Source organism: Chlamydotis macqueenii, chromosome 1 (assembly GCF_036417535.1).
Source record: "Chlamydotis macqueenii isolate bChlMac1 chromosome 1, bChlMac1.mat, whole genome shotgun sequence".
In the NCBI taxonomy this organism is placed as follows: domain Eukaryota; kingdom Metazoa; phylum Chordata; class Aves; order Otidiformes; family Otididae; genus Chlamydotis; species Chlamydotis macqueenii.
The window spans coordinates 101,365,180-101,383,407 of record NC_141556.1 but is presented as its reverse complement, the minus strand read 5'-3'; the positions used below and the strand labels follow the sequence as shown (position 1 = coordinate 101,383,407).

The 18,228-nt window shown below is 46.1% G+C and overlaps 1 protein-coding gene across 1 annotated transcript in view; it reads left to right on the top strand.

Annotated features, from left to right (window-relative positions):
• Nucleotides 1-4,437: 4,437 nt before the first annotated feature.
• Nucleotides 4,438-18,228, top strand: part of RCSD1 (RCSD domain containing 1) — a 33,878-nt gene continuing 20,087 nt past the window's right edge. The window contains exon 1 of the mRNA XM_010117260.2: nucleotides 4,438-4,596. Coding sequence (XP_010115562.2) covers nucleotides 4,591-4,596 — 6 coding nt within the window. The 5' untranslated portion in view covers nucleotides 4,438-4,590. The remainder of the gene's footprint in view (nucleotides 4,597-18,228) is intronic.

Below are 18,228 nucleotides of genomic sequence, written 5' to 3'. Positions count from 1 at the left end.
GGCAATGCAAGTTTCCTCTGTGCAAAACCTGTTAGAGACCAGGAATGCTGTTCAGTTTTCTGTCAGAAAACCTTGCTGTCCACTTGGAGCTTGGTCTGCATGTGGACGAATCTGTCGCGAGGGCCAGCTGTGACACTGCTTTCTAGGACATTGAGAGATGGGCAGTAGGACTGGCCTGAGGACAACGTAATCGAAAACACGGTTGTATCGAGCACACATACCAGGAATTGTTCCGCACCATGTTCTGATTGTAACTTTTTATTTTTTTTATATTAAGCCTTGTTGTGTATTAAAACTAGTAACTGGTAGAGGAATTGTTCAATTTAGAAACAGACTGTCAAAGCGTTGCAGGTGAAATGCTCCCTGTACAGCACAGCATTTTCCTAACTTTACTTCGCTTAAGGGACAGGCTGTTGCCCAGAGCCTGGGAGTTAAGAAGTCTGGTTAATCTGAACCATGATGTTAGCACTCAGGCGCAGGCTGACAGTCAGGAACATGTGAAACTATTTCATCTTTCAGTTAGTCTCTATCACCTATTTTTTTATGTGGCCACCACGCAACAGGCACAGTCTCGCGCTCCCTGTCCGATACAGCTTAGCGAGAATCACTTATAACCATGTCCTTTCATTTAATTCAAGCATCTTTGGTCATGGGGCTTTCCCCCTGACATCAGCTCCCAGGGGTGCACACTGCCTGGCATGCCAGTCCGTGTGTACACGCGGGCGTTGGCACGTGAGCACATGTGTGTGTGTGTGTGCTCTCAGATGTGCTTCGCTGCAGCTGCAGAATTAGAGCAAAAAATGTCGATGGTACAAAGCGTTCCAGCTGACTTCATTTCCTGCTGATAACTCCCTGAAGAGGAGGGTGAGGCTTAGCGTCTGCAGTGTTAGTTTAATGCTGAGGGGTGAGGGCAGGGTCGGTGGGAGCAGGTAACTTCAGAACACAGTTAGCAGAATGGTGGGTTCAGAAAGTGAGTTTCCCATAGAAAACACTGTTCATGTTAACTTCCTGTCAGCTTGCCGTTGTTGGAGGAGCTGCTGCGCAAACCCAACACAAAACAGGATGTTGGCTTTTAGAGTTGATTGATCTTTGAAATGCAAGTGTTTTTTTTTTCAGTGGTTACCTTATCCACCTTTTTTTCAGTTGAGAACTGTGTTGCTTGAGTGGGAACAGGAAGGGTTGAGACCCTGTTTTCATGGGGTCAAAAGCCCAATATGGTAACAGTTGCTTGTTACTAATATGAATTCTGGAAAATAATGCGGATAGCAGCAACCAAAGCCAGACAGAAAGGTGGACAGAACAATCTCAGATACTGGCACTGACAGGTGAGCTCTGCTAAACCCTCAACCAAACGCTGTAACAAAGTAGAGAGATTCAATCTGTCTTGCAGGGACCCCCAGCTCGCTCCACCCTTTGCTCATCCACCATCCTGACCAACATACCTTCCCAGATTTGGCACCAACAGAATCACACTCGCATGAGATTGCTACGTGGACACAAATACCAAATTTTCAGATGCCCTCAAAAGCTTTCTTTCCTGAGTGATCTCTGAACAAAGAATTGCCATGTCCCTGCATCTCTTTTCTGTTGATCTAGCACCCTGCAGAGGCCCCACACTTCACCAGCCAAAATGCAAGAGGCCAGCAAGTATTACACATGGTTTTTCTGAGCATGACAGAACTACCTTATGCTATCTCTTTTGCAGGCATGCTAGGGTGAAGGATTTCCTTGCACCTCTCCCCCACATGCTGCCTGTAGCAGGAGCACCAGTCATTTGGCCTGGAGTGAACTTGCTGTTTTGGCCTGACATGTCTTGAAAAGAATCAGCTGGGAAGCTGCGAAATCCAGAGGTCCAAACACACAACATTTTCTCACTCAGATTACATTTCCCCCTAGAGTCTGTTTTAATGGCACTTGTGATGACTGGATTTTTTCCTCCTGAGTAGAACAGATGTAGAAACTTTTCCTTGTGTTTACGAATAAGTTAGTCTCATAGACACTGCTATATCCCAAGAAGGTCTGTAAACAGATACACACGGAGATGCAGAGTCATACTCTAAAATATCTCACATTCATACTTGCACATATGCATCATGTAAAACACCCAGTTCCTCGGTATAACCTCCCTTAATAATGTTTGTTACAAAGTTCTTGCAGTTAAAGCATGTGGGTTGTTTGTCTCAGATTTTCTAGTGTTTTTCAGTCCAGTAACAAGAAAGTCTCAAGCAAATCCACACCTCATGTCTTCCTGTCTAGAGAAAAACATACATCCTATTTCTGTGTGTTCTCTCCTTGCTTATTCAGGCAGAAAGATTTAGCACTAATAAACTGAGTACTGTGTACAATGCTCAGAGCAATGGCATTTGGGAATCCTGCTGGCAGAAAAGATTTGCCCCGTGGCAAGATACTTGGAGCAAAAATAAACAGAGTGAAGAATTGTGGTGAGGCAGCTGCAACTACCTTTGCTTTATTAGTACAGGTAAAGTGATACTATCTCTGCCTAGCAGTTTCCTTTTCTGTAGACCTAAGCAAAGAGTTTCCTCTGCAGCGTACAACCCCTGAAAGCAGAAAGAAAATACTGAAATAGACCCTGAGTGGCATGAAGCAACCACTGGAGGTATGTTGTTTTGACAGACTGTTACATGGCAGTCATCTTGAAAACGACCATTGTGACCGATGCCCACAGTGAAATCCCCGAGCGTGAAACCCTCCTTCTGTCCCGACAGCAGGCAAAGCCTGCGCAGCCGAAGCATCCTGCCCTCCCCACCTCACTCTGCTTCTCATCAGTTCAGTTCCTATCCCCTCTCCTAATGTACCATTGCCAGGACATTAAGACATCAATAGGATTTCCAATCAAGATGGAGTTTCATTTTTATATTTCTTTTGGATTTTAATCGATTTTCTTATAGTTGCAGCATTTTCTGGTTGCTTACAGTAGAGAGTTTCAACTAATCCAGTGTTCCAGCAACAGAAGATTAATTAGTCCTCTTGCCCAATCTCCAGATTGCAGCTACTCAGCCTATAATTTTTTCGGCTAAGGACTGAGTAGCCGTTGTATATTGGGGGATAAAGAGATCATTATTTAAATCCGCTAATTCCACAGGAGTCCTACATGCATACAGTACAGCAACAGTTAACTATACTGTAAGAACAACTATGTCAAGACGATTTATTGGTAACAATAATCTGGGATATCATGACGGTCACATTTAAATTCATTCTGGAGTGTTTTCCTCCATAGCCAGCAGGGACTTGTGAAACACTGCAAAGCAAAAGTATGCATCCCTTTCAGAAAAGATGCTTTAACCCTCTTCTGCCCCCAAGGTATCATCCCAAAATGACAACATGACATTGTGTCACTTTGCAGCTGCATGCAAGGCAAGGAAGTCAGCAGAAGACAAAGGGAGTGTTTCCAAATTCCTCTACACCACCCTGCTCTCAAGAGGTGGGGACTGAAATTCTTGAGAAGGAGCATATGCAAACAGTTGCTAAAAGAGATGTCTAGTTTACAACACTGTGATCTGAATGGAAAGGAAAACTGTACCAAAACATTCCTGAGGCTTGTTTTTTTCCCATCTGATTTTTTTCTACCACCATGGAAACATCTCATTTTCAGTGCACGAGTCTGTCTTTCCTTGTGGAGGGAGAGAACATCGCGCACCTTCTAACCTGGTAGTGTGAGACACAAGTTCAGGGTGGAGAGAGCTAGTCCTGCTTTACAGCTAGCATGGGGTCCCTCTGCTTGTGCCCACATTTGTGCAGCACCCGTCGCAGTGGAGCCCCTATCTCTCACTGGGGAATCACCCGGCAGCACGGCAGTACCGCTGAGATTATTGTCATCCCTGGGAGTCCCAGCCCTGCACCAGGACACTGAAGCCTTAAATTCCGTTCAAACACAATAATCACCCGCTCTCTGCTCCTCTTCTGCCCCTCCAAGCACTCTAAAGTCTGTCCACTGCTGACTGAAATTACATTAAAGTGTAAAGGAAAAGGGAAGCTGCAGTTTAGAGGGAAAAAAGATTCTCCTCACAAACAAACGGCACAGAAGGGACCCTGCGGACTTGGACAGGGAAGTGTGGATAGGGGAGAGATCCAGTCAGAGACAGCCAGGGAACAACTGCAAGAAACAGAGAGAAATAAAGGCAAAACGGGGCAGAGGAGGAAAAAAAACAAAAAAAAGAGATGACAGAAAATACGAAGGGGAGAAAGAAAGGAAGGGACAACATGCACATGTGGTGTCCCCAAGTTTGGGCACAGCAGCAGAGTTTGCTGCTTGTTGTCTCATGAGCCCAGCAGTCCGGGAAGGACAGTATCTGTTTGGATTTGTGTCTAAATTTAAACCCTGATTGCCTTGCCTCCCCCTGCTCTCCCCTCCCTCCCTTCCCCTCACCCACCCGCCCTTCTTCCTTGTTCGTAGTGCAGGGCCGCTGCCTGGGCTCTGTCAGTCCTCAAGCTGAGCGGGAGCGTGGATGATACGTACCCTCCACAGCGGCGCGATTTCCCTCTGCCTCGGCTGAAGTTTTCCCACAGATCAGAGGGAAAGGGGTGGGGAAGCAAGATTGCCCCGAGGACACCTCTCTCTTGCAGGACATGGAGGTAAAGAAAACTTTTTATTTCCACTAAGCTTGTGACTGGCTCCTCGATCTGCACTGGCTCCACCTTGCAGAGCAATTTCTCACTAAAGGCGGCTCAAAATATCTTTTTGCGGAGGTTCAGATAAATGTCTCTCCCTTCCACCCCAGCCCCTGCCTTGCACCTCAGAATCTTTCCAGATTTGGAAAGTAGGGGGACAGCATGGGGAGAAGTTACATCTGTGAAAGGGGAACAAGGAAGGACTGCTGCTTATGTTTTTAGTCTCTGAGGTGGGAAAGATAATTACATTTTTTAAAATATCATTTTGGAAGGAGGTTTTTAAAATTTAGTAAAAACTGAGAACTGAGCAAAGTGCACAGGATTAGCAGGCTCCTTGGGGTTGATTCCTGCCTAACCCATGCAGCAGCAGCTGTGATTTGGACCCTAAGCGCTGTGTCTCCCCTGTTGCACGTGGATTGGGCGATCTCACTTTCATTATCAATAGAGCATTTTGGTTCAGGTGAGGTAAATTGAGTAGCACATCCCCGGAGGGTTTCCTCTGCCTTTTTCTCCATACTGCATGTCCCGTGCTTCAGGAGGGTGGGAACTCTTGTCTCTGGGTGGACACACAGCTGGTGGACAGGGGTGTAGAAGCAGGAGTCAGGCTTCCCTGGTGTTGAAGTCCAAGCCCTCTCCTGTGTAGCACCCTCTTGGGCAAGGCAGTTCACCTCCCCTTGCCCCTTTTCCCAGTTATATGAAGTGGGAGCGATGGAGCTTGCTTCAGTCATGTCAGACTGGATTTGCTAGCTTTTCAAACCATTTTTTAAGTGGCAGAGGAAAAAAAAATACTTTTAGGAGGGGCACAGGAGATAGAAAGGCAATTACAACATTGGCAAAACCTCAAATGATGAAAGAGGACTTTTGGTATTTCTCTGAGCTAAACACAGATCTTACTAAACACTTTATATTAATCTTCCCAGAGAAGCTTTTTCTGCGTTGGTGAAGCACCAACAGCAGGGAACATGCAACAAAGCCAGGGAACAGTGTGCTTGAGGCACCACTACAATTTTACTTTGAAGATTTCCAGCACATAGCTCAGCTGGGCAGTTCTGATAACGCCCAGGTGCTAACATCGCAGTCCTTGTTATCTTCTGCTGGCCTGCCCTACAGGCAAGGGTAAAGATCAGGCATGTTCATGACAATAAATGTCCTCAACAGACTGTCTAAACAGATTTTGGTGTGGAAAACGACCAAGCAGTGATCAGACCAACTAAGCACAGACTACATGCGGCATGACAAATGTGTAGCTTTATAAAGGTTTTTAGGTTTGACAAAGCCTGGGTCACTAACTGTTAATGCTTGTTTTATTATTTTTCATTATATACTATCCTTTGATGTCTCAGAGGGGAGGAGGAGTTGAGCTCTTAATTTAACTGCTGTGCCCAGGAAACCACATACGGAGCAAAGACTAACTTAGGGCTGAAGCAGATATTTTGTCATGTCCAGGACACGCTCCACCACCCCCTCTCCTCTCTACACACAGAGGACTGCACCCCTCGAGTATTTTCTATTTTCTGCTGCAGCGGTGTTTCAGAGTGGCAAGGGACGGACCTGCCATTTCCTTCTGGGAGACACGTGTGACACATGCAGCAGGTCTTACGGCCAGGAAGCTTCTCTGAAGTATTTAATCTAAGAGTTTCCTGCTCCTGATTCTGTCCCTTTACCTCTGTTTCCCGCTCTTTCCCCATGTTACGTTGTTTTCTGATCATCTGTAGATTGCCGCATCCAATTTTATTTTTAAAAGTCTCAACTCCCACGACATTTTTTAAGTAGTGCACTTGGTCTTCCCTTCCTCCCCCAACCTTCCAAAAAGGTGGTTAATGTCCCAAAAGTAAGAGGATGTTAGAACAAAATAGAGCCAAGAGCAAAGACTTGAGTTCTCACCTGCCAATTCTCTGCTCTGTTTCTTCCTGAGAGCTTTTCACAGGCAGCATGAGCGGGATCCAGAGACTCACTACAATCTTTTGCTTTAAAAACAGATTTAATGATCCTGTGCAACAGGAACGAGAAGTTCTGTCATTTCCCCATTTGCTTCATTCGTGGCAGGCAGAGCTGCTCTGTGCTTTCCTGCTGGCATAACTGGCAAGCTCTTTGCTCTAGTGGGACAACACAAGGATTGCCAGCAGTAGGGAAAAAAGGGCAGAGGGCTGACCTCGCCAGCTGATTTCCATCACGTCTCTGGCAGGAAGACCCTATTTTTGAAAAAAAAAAAAATACAAAAGCAGGATAGTTGGGATCACTTTCTTAGAGTGGTTAGTGTGGTTTTGCTGCTCCTTAGGGGCTAGCACTGACAGTCTTAGCCATTCTACTATCAGGAACGTGCCACATGGAAAGCAGTAACTGTAACCATTTAAGATCCCGAAGACAGAGGAAAAGGCATCAAAACCCCATTCTTGCAGTTCATGTAATTTTGTGAGTCTGCTGATCTTCAAGAGTTTCGGATTTTTTTGTGAAGACCAGCTTCTTGATGCAAGATGGATTTGAGAATCAGTTATCTTTTCAGTGTTACAACTGATGAAGGGAACTTGAAATACTGAATCTTAGATCACAGATTGTTAACATCAGGAGTTCATATCAAAAATGTGTAAAGCTAGCACTGATGAAAGCTAAGCCACTTGTAAAAATGCAGCCACAAAACCTTCTTTGCACTCATGGTATGAAAAGGATCGGAAATTACTGTGTTGGTTTGTTAGTTTACACCTTCAGAGTTGCTCCAAGCTGTCTAATTCCCATGGCTGTACCAAACCTTGCTGCAGATGTTGTGAGTTAAGGCACCCACTGAAAGTGCTTTTGGCTTTCTTCAGCCTGTATTCAACAGCAGTCATGGCATTCCTCTTCCCAGCCTCTCTGTAGGAGCTTGGGAGCATGGAGACATTTGAACTTTGCTCGCCCAGGGAGGGGAAGCAATCCAACACTGAGTTTCACTTTGGTGGCTCCCTATGGTGCGATGGGTTCCCTAAGCTGTGAAGGTGCAGCAATCAGGTTAATTTGGGAAGGCTCCCCTCTTCTCTGCGCCTACCAACAGATTTAATTTATTTCTTTGACATCTCCATTCCCATGTCTCTTTTCTGCAACTAGCTGCTGCTAGGTCTTCATTTGGCCTGTTGCTACACTGGTTCAACAGAGGGAAGGCTTCTCCAGAGCTGAGAGAAGTTCTCTGCTCACTTTGCCACTTTCCTTCTGGGCAACCGACTGGACATGGCTCCAGCCCTAGGCCCTGTGCTCTCCCTATATCACAATGTCCTGCTCCATTCCTCTAGCAAGCAGAAGAGTAGCATGGAGAAAATTCCTCTGAGCCCTCTGCGCCCCGCCTCCCTGGGAGCTTGCAGAAACCTCCTGGGGTTCAAACATGTCCCCTCCCTCAAGAGGCGAGGTCAGAAACTGTTGCTTCCTTTGTGCTGTGGTCAGCCAGACATTGTGACTGAGCACATTTCCACATCTAGCGTCCCAACTGCTGTGTCCTTCCCAGAGCCATGAGAAATGATGCCCTTGCCCAAAATACAGGGCAGCTTGCTTTCAGCACGGACACTTACCTTGTCCCTAGGAAAGTTGCATGGAGGATATGTGACCTGTCACCCAAGAGGACTAAAGTGGAGGGGACAGAGGAAATGGTACTTGGTACAGTGCAGCTGGGAGGGCTGAAATTGGTAACCTCGGTAGTCCTCAGAGCAGCAGGACAGAAAGCCACGCAGAGGTGAGCTGGACTGAGAGAGGCTTCTGCCCATCCTTGCAGCTGTGGAGCTAAGATTAAGTACAGGTATTACGCCATGGTCAGCTCTGCCAGGAAACAATTTCCCTTTCTCAGGAAGCTCTGCTGCTTGGCTTTCACTCCAAAAGTTAAACCATTCCTTTTCCCCTCCTCTTTTTGCTTTTTACTTTTTGCTTGACGGAACAATACACTTGTTTTTAATGTTTCCTCCCAAACTCATCAAAATGACACAATCACGCAGCGTGTCTGTGTGGATAAAGGGAAGAGTATTTAAATACTCTTATATTTAAATAGGAGAGGTACCATATGACCCCATTTTACTCCTCTCAGGTCTGGGAAGATTTAGGACCTGCCTGACAGTAAGTAGCATGTCTGCAGCAGAGGATCCTGGAAAGGATCAGTTTTGCCAGACTTCTACATCCCAGCGACTGGATGAGGCCTCTCTCTTGAAGGACAGAAAGGAACAAACTCAACCCCCCTGGGCTGTGCTGTGACCCTTTCTTGTACCTAGCGGAGACCCCAGAGTAAACGCTTTGCAGAATCAAAGCTTCTTCTGTGTCACTGGAGAAGGGATGATTCTGGAGAAGGGATGATTCTTCTGAACCCCTCCTCTCCCTCACTCCTCATTTTAACCTTTGGGCATCTGAGTATCCCAGTTCATGGTGATAGCAGTTTGGAAAAACCTTTCTCGTACTCCATAGCCTAACTGGCAGGACATGTTATTGTTGAACAGCATATTATGCATAGCTTCTCTCATACATTCCCAGGATCTGCTTATCTGAAGAACAGGGGAAAAGATCAACATTGCTTTATCGATAGGTGCTGCTAGGAAACTCTACTGGTTTTCGTCATGGAAATGACCAAGCCCATACAAACTAGGGGTGGTTCTCCTTTCTGTTTCCACGTGGTTGGTTAACAGTTGTAGAGAGGTGGACGCTCTTTTTCCTAAAATACCAACTCTGCAGCCTGAGTTTGGGATCTGAGATGGCAGCTGTACCCAGCAGCAAGAGAACCTCTTTGGAGGATTTACCTATTTTACCAGTGAAGCCTTCTTGCTACCTGCAGGTGCTACATACCGCAGAGACACAGCTTGCCTTGGGGACTTACAGACAATCATATGCCTTTGGCAGCTTGCCACACAGCATACGTAAGAATGAGTTTGGTCTAGAGGCAGGAGATCTCTTGTGTAAGGAGAAGGTATTATTTAACACTCACTGCACGGTTGCTCACACCTAGTTACTGTCAGAAGCATGGGGCACTTTATTCTTTCAGAGTCTCGCATAGGCACAGATTTAAGTCTCACTTAATCCAAGCCACAGTGTATCCAGCTATGAGTCTTATGCCAAAAACACTTTTTACATTCACATCAAGTCTAAGGCATATCTTTATGGATATCTTATTGCCAGCTTATGGGTCCTGGTAATGTACTGACAAGGATAAGACTTATCTGCCCCATTAGTGCCAAATGAAGTTTTCACTTGTTAGAAAGAAAAAAAGACATTAGAACAAATTGTCAGATATGAGCACATCACTTACTAAAAGGTGTTTCTGTAAGTCTTCTCCAAGCAAAGACCCAGACCTCACTTGCCAGACTGGCAGCTGGTATAGATGCATGCCCTTTTTTCTTCTGTTCTTCAGCATCAAATTCAAAAAGAGCTCAAAACCCACCCAACAGGCAGCAAGCTGGTTTTTGCATGCAAGCGTCCTTATGCAAATAAACCTGTTTACCCTTTGTAACAAGATGCATGCAGTATTTTGGTCAGTGTGGATGACTACCGGCCAATCTGCAAAGGATATTGATTTACGTCTGCCAGCTTCAACAAAGCCACTGTTAATCTCGTGCTTCTCAAATGCATACTCTCAGCATGATTGGGCCACAGCTCAAACTGTACCTTTGTACAGGCTAGTAGCTACGGCACGCAGTGGTGCTTTTCGGAACATCTTGAAGTACTTCACAAAATATAACACCTTTCCCTCATGCTCTAGCACTGAACCAAGCAACGTACTACTTCTTAAGGCAAGAAATATATTGCTTGCACAGATCGCAGTTTTTCAAGCCCAGAGAATTAACACGTGCAGTTTTGAAAGCCTCGGTATCTGAAGGACGCAGACCAACAACGTGTTGTTCAGAGAAAGACAGAAAAATGCAAAGGAGAGGGAAGGCTGACTCAGAAGAATGGCATTAAACAAGTCAGTGTGGCTATGCAGTAAGACAGAGAACTGCTTTTTTTATTGCCTGTGTAAAACACAAAACCATTTTTCTTTGTATTCTCTCTTCCTATTTTAAGAATGGGTTTCGTTATCCTTTGAAACTGTATTCTGTGATGGCAATCATGAGTTATTCAAGTCAGTCATCTTGAAATACCTTTCTGCTGAGTGCCATGTTCCCCTGAAGTAAGTTCAGATTAAACAGGTCCCCTTTATTCCTTCCCTCCCTTTTCATATACACACACTTGAGCTCGCGTGCCAGGTTTCCAAGGAATTTCACCCCTTGGGCCTTGCAGCTAGCCTGTGTTTAACTTGTGAAACGTCCACAGTGTAATTTGGTTTCCTACTTAGTCTTTACGAGGTGCACAGAGTTGCCAATGCTGTCCCTCCATGAAAACCCGGTGTTTTCATTCCCAGTTTCAAGGTATTCATTCCCAGTTAGAGACAGAGGGGCTGCCCATGCGAACAAGTACAGGCATGCACACCGGTCCTCCAGACAGCAGGTGTCTGCAAAGGGGACAGAGTGGAAGAAAAGGGATGGGTTGCTGAATACACTGGACCATGAGGTCACAGGAGCCATGAAGTCAGACAGGTCAGCCATACAGAAAGGAAACAATCTGAGCACCTTCTCGTTCCTCTCCCAGCTCAATGCAAAGCTGCCTTTTCCACTCCTATCAGGACTTCTAATCTCATGTAATACCAAGTCCTGCTCTGTACAGCTCAAGAAGCCTTTGCCCACAGCCACCCAGGGATTTAATCTCAGCCTTTCTCCTCCTGTTCTTTGGATGTCCTCAGCACAGGACTCACTTTCCTTGACTCTGCCCTCCACCCTAGTCTCCTGCCCTTGGCAGTGGCATCTCACACTGCTCCAGTTCAGACCTCAAGCTCCTGATGTGGGTGACCCACCAGCGATGCTCTCTGTGCCAGGCCCTGCAGGGCTTTACTCTGAAGTGTTGATGCTCAAGGCTCAGTCCTTCAGGGTCCATCTCCTGCAGCAGCTTCACACTCTGATCCAGCAAACTGAAGCCTGCGTCATCTGTAGCAGCTCTTTGAGCCTCTGTAGCTGGCACCAGTTTAGTCTGTAGATTCTCAAAGGCCAAAGCTGGAAGCCATCTCTTTTGGTGGCCTGTGGGAAAGAAAAGCTATCAAGTAATGAAAATGTCATACTTCATTTCTTCTGCCTCTGCTCTGCAACTCAAAAATTGCTGGATAGTTCTCTTTTAAGTTGAATATAATTTTTCTTCTCAACACTTTTCATTTTAAGGTCCATGAATTCAGTGACGTGCTGGCCAGAGCTTCCTAGTGCCGATTTACTCACTGAGCAAGTGGCATATGGGCACTGAGCCCGTGCTTCCTGTGCACCTGGCTCCGGTGGCTCAGCTTTAACCTGGAGAAACCGTGCCTGAGGCTGAAGGAACTTAGTCCCCCTTCTTGTGGCAGGAAGAACATCTAAGGGTTTAAATCAGCCATCAGGAAAAAGAAATAGAGCACTGAAGTAGGTAGGGTACTGCAAAGCTCTTGCAAATACTGGGTTTCTCCTTTACAGGGTTGTTGGGAGAATTTTATAATCAGGTTAACTCAGAAAGAGAGATAATTATCTTTCTCTGATCACAGAGGAAGTCCATGTCAAAGGCTAAGCTGCAGCTCAATAATTACTTCTGTGCGTTTTCCATAGGGTATATAGTAGAATTATTTACCTGTTGAAATCAATAAATTCCTAATGCATCATGAGAGCTGATCCAGACTGGGCTGAAAATTCCGACAGGTGTTTTCAAACGTAACTGCAAATTACAGCTGCCTGGATTCGTTTGCCCAGTGTAGGGCCTGGTTTTCAGGGGTCTCGCAAACTGGAGGCTCCGGATGGAGCCGAATGGAGGGCAGCTGCTGAGAAGGCAGCCTCGCAGACCTGGGTCCTCAGAGCCGCTGAGCCCTGCATGGTCCAGCTACCTCTCTGGATATATCTTACAGCATTCACACCTCAAGCTAGCTGCTAGCTGTGTGCTTACTATCACTTTCCTCCGCTCCATATCTGCGTATCTCTTTTGACTAAATTCCTGGCTCAGATAAATACGAACCTCCTTCTCTGGCCTGCCTGGATCCAGTGTAGACCTAATTTAACAGCAATGTGTTACAAAGATAGCACAGTCCTAACTGATGTGTCCTGGAAGCTGCAGCAGTTGGGAGCTCTGTGTAGGCTCATTTACCCTTCTGATTTTCTGTTCCCAGCAGGATAAATGAAGAGGAGTTAAATCCCTGTGCTGCTACAACTAGACTGTCTCTAGTGTTGAGTTTAAACGGGGAGATATCAGAGTCTACTTAAAGCATTTAGCTGTATTTTGAATTATCTCTGCCCCTTACACTCTCTGCATCCCTCCTTTGACAGTTTGGTGATTTCAGTTTCTAATTTGATGTTCTAAATAGTTTCAGATTAGGTAGTTAATGCAGACTGCACATGTACTTGCTTAAAGTTCATCCTCTTTAACCATTCTGTCAGTGCAAGAGTGGTCCCTTCCTTGTCCCACCTGAAGCATCTTGCATCTGAGCTTCTTCCTTTTGAAGTTTATCTTATTTCAGACCTCTGCTAAGAGCAGGGCTTTTTTTTTTTGCCTCACATGAGACAAGCAAGGGAGAAGCTAAACTGAGGAGCAGTTAAAAGGAAACTCATTGGGCTGAACAGTTTCTTACTACAAAGCAACCCCCTGTGTGCAGGTGAGAGCAGAGTGCAGCCTCACATCATGTCTTCAGCTACAGGGCTATTCAAGTTGCTTAAAGCAACACTATGGTTTGGATGGTTTAAAATAATTATTTTCTGCAAGGCATATTTTTAACCAACGGAAAGCTGCTTGTCACAGAGGCCTGTGTCAGATGGTAACCATGGTTCATGCACTTCATTCCCCACTCTCAAATAGTATGCACGCTTGCCCAGCCTTCCTGGCCATTGCTCTTCTCTGTGCCTTAGTCATGGAGATGGCTCAGGTGAGATCGTATGTACTTGCCCCACAGACTGCATTACTTGCCCTCTCCCTGTGGGCAGCCTAGGAGGTTTTGCTCCTCCATTAGCTCACCTCTCGTCCTTCTAGAGCAGTGAGAGCTCCCTAGAACAAGGCCTGGAAATACACACGATTAATTTGGGGAAAGTTGACAGGCTGTGTACAGTTCCCAGACCATTAAGAAAAACAGACGTCTGAGAGGGAAACATTGGGAAGCTGAGAAGGATGCTGGGGAAAACCCTGGCCAGGAACAGAGCTCTGGACAAGCTGCTGGTGCAGATGGCACATTAGGTAAGCAGCCACCTCTCACAGTGGCCACCACTGTTCTTCTTCTGTACTACCATTTCACCCCTCCACCCATGGAGGCATTTGTTAGCGGTGTGAGTATCTCAAGGACAAATCCCAGTTACCGGCTGTACAAGACACATGGGAAGCAATACACTCCAGCCCAGCAGTCCAGCCAGACCGCCGTCTTGGTAACAGCTGTTGTCAGCTGTAGATTAAGACATCAGCATCACTCTACCAGTGTAGAGTGTTTATCAGCCCTTGGCCCTGGAGGAGCTGTTCCGCATCTGGAGTGTCTATGGATTCCTAAAACAACACAACCCCAGTGACTTACCTATTCAAAGGGTAATTTCTGAGAAACAGCCCACATACATTTCACATAATTACCTGTATTTTAGGTATTGGCAGTAGCTCATGTCTGGTTGTATCAACCACGTTTCCAAGCAGCATTTGTTGCTAAAGGGCTCCCATCAGATGGAGAGAAGGAGTTAATGACAGGACTATATCCTGCCTGACACACCAGAAAAAAAACAGAGTTTGTCCTGAACTAAACTGAAAGCTCTGTAGGTGTTCATCTAATGAGGATTAAGTTTGGAGAAACGAAAAGTGGTGCTGCTTGAAAGAGAGTGAGGATCTTCAGCTACTTAGGAAAGTGGTGCATTGGCTCTTAGATGGTACTGAAATCCTGCTGCCCGTGAGCCTCCTTCATTGTGACCTTCTTTGAGAGCGGAGCTGAGGGCTGTGTTTGACAGGGCATTTCAGAGTAAAGGACCTTGTTTTCAGCATCCCATAATGGGATGTAATGGGAACGCTTAGTGTATCTGCTGGAGGATTCTGGCTCACTGGCAGCACTCATGTTTTAGAGGCACAAAGTACTTCCCTAAAAACACTTACAGTTATTGTAAACTTCATGGGAAAAGGCTGCAGATGTGTCACTGGTGTTCACTTGGAGCAAAGGAAGAGCTCTGCACCATCAACATTGTTCTTCTAAGGCCAAATACTCATTATAATGAGGAAAAAAATGAAGAGCAATTTTTTGAAACTGTTTGTTCCAGATAAATACAGCCAGTATTTTAAAAACAGACATATTAACTTGGAGGAAATAGCAGGACACTTGAGTTCCCAGGACTTCATATAGGGAGGAGACACTAATCTAGTCTTATAGTGTAGTCAAACTTAGTAATTGCAGAGATCTTTGTTAAACTAATTGTGTCTTTGTATCTCAGAGCTTAAAGTTACTGATGGCTCAGTTCCAGTTTGGAGTGTGCAGGGTGCCACCAGGCAGTAGTTAGGTGGTTTGAAATACATGAGCACCTACAGTAGCCAGATAGTAAACCATTAAACCATCAACTGTATTATACCTTGCTGTATTATTTTTTTTTCCTCGAAGTTGTAGAATCTGAAATATCTCAGCCTCCTCTAAAAAGGCATGTCTTGCCCCGACCATGGCAGAGTCAGTCTTGAATGGAGGCACTAGCGCACCACAAAGACTCAAAAGGGAGAACCTCGTGTGGTATGTCTGGTCTTAAAACCCAGCACAGATGAGTTTTTGAAGTTGCACTGTTTCAGGTGGCAGGAGAACCCCTCTGGCAAGGAGCTGCTCCAGATAAAGGCTGCTGTACTGCTTGTGGGGGCACAGCCTCTGTGCTTTTCGTTGCTTCTCCATTTGTGTGGCTGGGTATGACCGCATCCAGCCAAATATCAACTTTATCCACCAGCCTTTTCCTGCTGCCTGAAATTATTTCCATGTTGGCTGCTTGGCCTGCCTGCAAGCAGCTGTGTTGGGCTTGTAGTGAGGCAGTTACATCTGCATGGCCCTTTTACAGGAAGGGCTGAGGCCATTTCTCCTTTAATCAATTGGAGGCTTATCCGTTTTCCTGCTCTCACAGCCAAGCCGGTTGCCACATTTGTAGGCAACTGGCTTGGCTGGCAATGTAGATTTTTACGTCTCCACCTAGCCCTCCTACCCTTTCCTCTTCACTGTCTGCAAGCAAATGTTGTCATATATCTTAAAAACCTAGTGATCTCGATCATCATCATCTCTTCTTACTGTATGTGGCACAGCTTCTCTCCCCTGTAATCTCAGGTTTTACTGGTACTTAACAGCCTTTTATTTCATCTTCCTGCCTCCCATCCCATTCATCTTCTCACTGCAATAGGAGCCGCTTTGCCCTTCGAGTGCCATTTGGGCCTTTCCTCTTGAATATTCTGTCTTCTGGCAGTAAATCTCATTTCAGTTGTTCTGTGATGACTGCTTTCAACGTCCTTGAGCTTCTCCTTCCTCTTACGCTGTTGACTTAGTGGTCAGCAGTGCAGGGAAACCGTCATCTGACTGCTTGCTGAGCCTGTGCAGGTTACTGTGCGTGGACAATTGTTAGGGCACGGCCCTGCAGCTGCAGGCACGAAGGGTGAGCTGAACAAACAGAGGATGCATGTGACCGAGATGTGGACTCATGGATGTTGTCTCATTAGAGAAGCATCTTTAAGACACTCTTATAATAATGCTGGATATTATAAAATTTAAAAAAATCTTTAGAAACCAGTCTGAAATCCCAATAGAATGAGTTCACTTGGAGGGAATCAGTCCTTCATGGGTGCTGGATTTCCTTAGGACTTGCTTAGGAAGAGTTTTGTGGCAACTGGGCATTTAACTTAATATGTGCTCAAAGTACCCTGTACCACACAAAATCCAGATGGCTACTTCTTACGGATACAGAGGTGAAATGCAGATACCAGTCTGGGTGCATGTTCATGCAGAGATGTGACCAGGCTAATGATCCCTTTGGTGTGAGCAGGGCAACAAACGAATGCATCCAGTTTGATGCCATCATGAGAAGTTGTGCAACGCTCTGTGACTGTGGGACTCAGATCCCTTACTGCAGGTTTCCCTAGGCAGCTCTGCATGGCAGCAGAGCCATCCTCAGACACGTGTGTTGTGGAGAACCAGTGTGCCACGGAGGACTAACTGTCAAGATGAAACTTGGTAAGCCTCAGACTAAAATTCTGTCCAGGATTTTGAGTAGCTGAGGGCAAATTTTTGTGTCCTAGATCAACTACAGGACTAATGCAGAACTGAAACACTGTAATCCACATCTTCAGCCTGGGAAAACCCCTTTTGACCATTGCCTAACTCGGCTGGCTCCTTCGCTTCACTAGGCATCTGCCTGCTTCACAGTGAAATTCAACCAGTACCTGGGATGCTGCTTCTGCACAAGCCTGGGGCTGCACCCCCAACCTGTCCATGAGTGATCAGCTGCCCAGACCAATCTGGCATTAGAAATTAGGCATTTCCCTGTTACATTCCCCCTGCCCCACATCCTCATCTCTCCACTCCTTTCCCCAGGAGAACACTCTGAGCACAGTGAACACAAGCAAACAGGATCAGGATCCTCAGAAAAAGCTCTTCTCACAGAAAAGGAAATTATGACACTCATGTTGCTGGAGGTTTCTGCAATCACCTTGGTCAAGGACTCCTAAATCAGTATACATGCACACCAAATATCTCATTTATGTTTTAGTTGGTCTGCCATCTCCTTCCCTGAGCAGCAAGTTATGGCTGAACAGTCAGATGCCTTATCCTGCACAGGGCACAGCAGAGCCAAGAGCAGCTCCTGTCTCCATAGGGGACAGGCTGAGGTTGCATACGTGCTGCTCCGGCACAGGCACGCTGCCCGGCAAAGACCAGGTGCTGCAGTTCCCTGCCTCTTTTGGTAAGGATGGCGCTTGATCAAACCACTCTTGGCAGCCTTTGACAGACGTGATACGACACTTGCTCAAGAAGCGAAGAGCCAGGGCTCCGTTCAGTTCTCAGGGGGTGTGGGCTTTGAACTCTTTGGTCTGTCTAGCAAGAGATGATTTTTAATCCGAAGTTTAGGACAGGGCTAGGGCGAGCGCTTGCCAGCCTGCCTGTTAAAGCTGTGCCAACACATAGCAAAGAATTTAAGGTTCCCTGGGGAGAGGGGAGCATGGGAGCCTGCCTGGTGGTCTGATGGCTCTCCTGACAGATAAAACCCTGGCTTCCCTCGGGACGGATTCTGTGGGGTATGTAGCAGCAGCTATAGATGCATTACAGTGCGCAAGCCCGTACATTGCCCTCTCAGCAGAGGCTCCTAACCGTGAAGGTTTGAGGTAATGCTGCTCTAATGAGTTGGCCCATGCAGCGTTGGGAACATGTAGGCACTAGGCAATTGCCAAATATTGTCATTACTAAAAGAGAGACTCAAGATCTCACTTTCACAGTGATATTTGCTGGTTTTGCTAATCATACCAGGGTGTGCTTAGCAAGCCCAGGCCAGGCACTCCTGAGAGCCTACATACCATGGCACAAAGAAAAGAAAAACTTGCCATAAATCCAGCCTTAAGACTAGTGTGAGGTGGCTGACATACCCTTACTATATAAGGGCC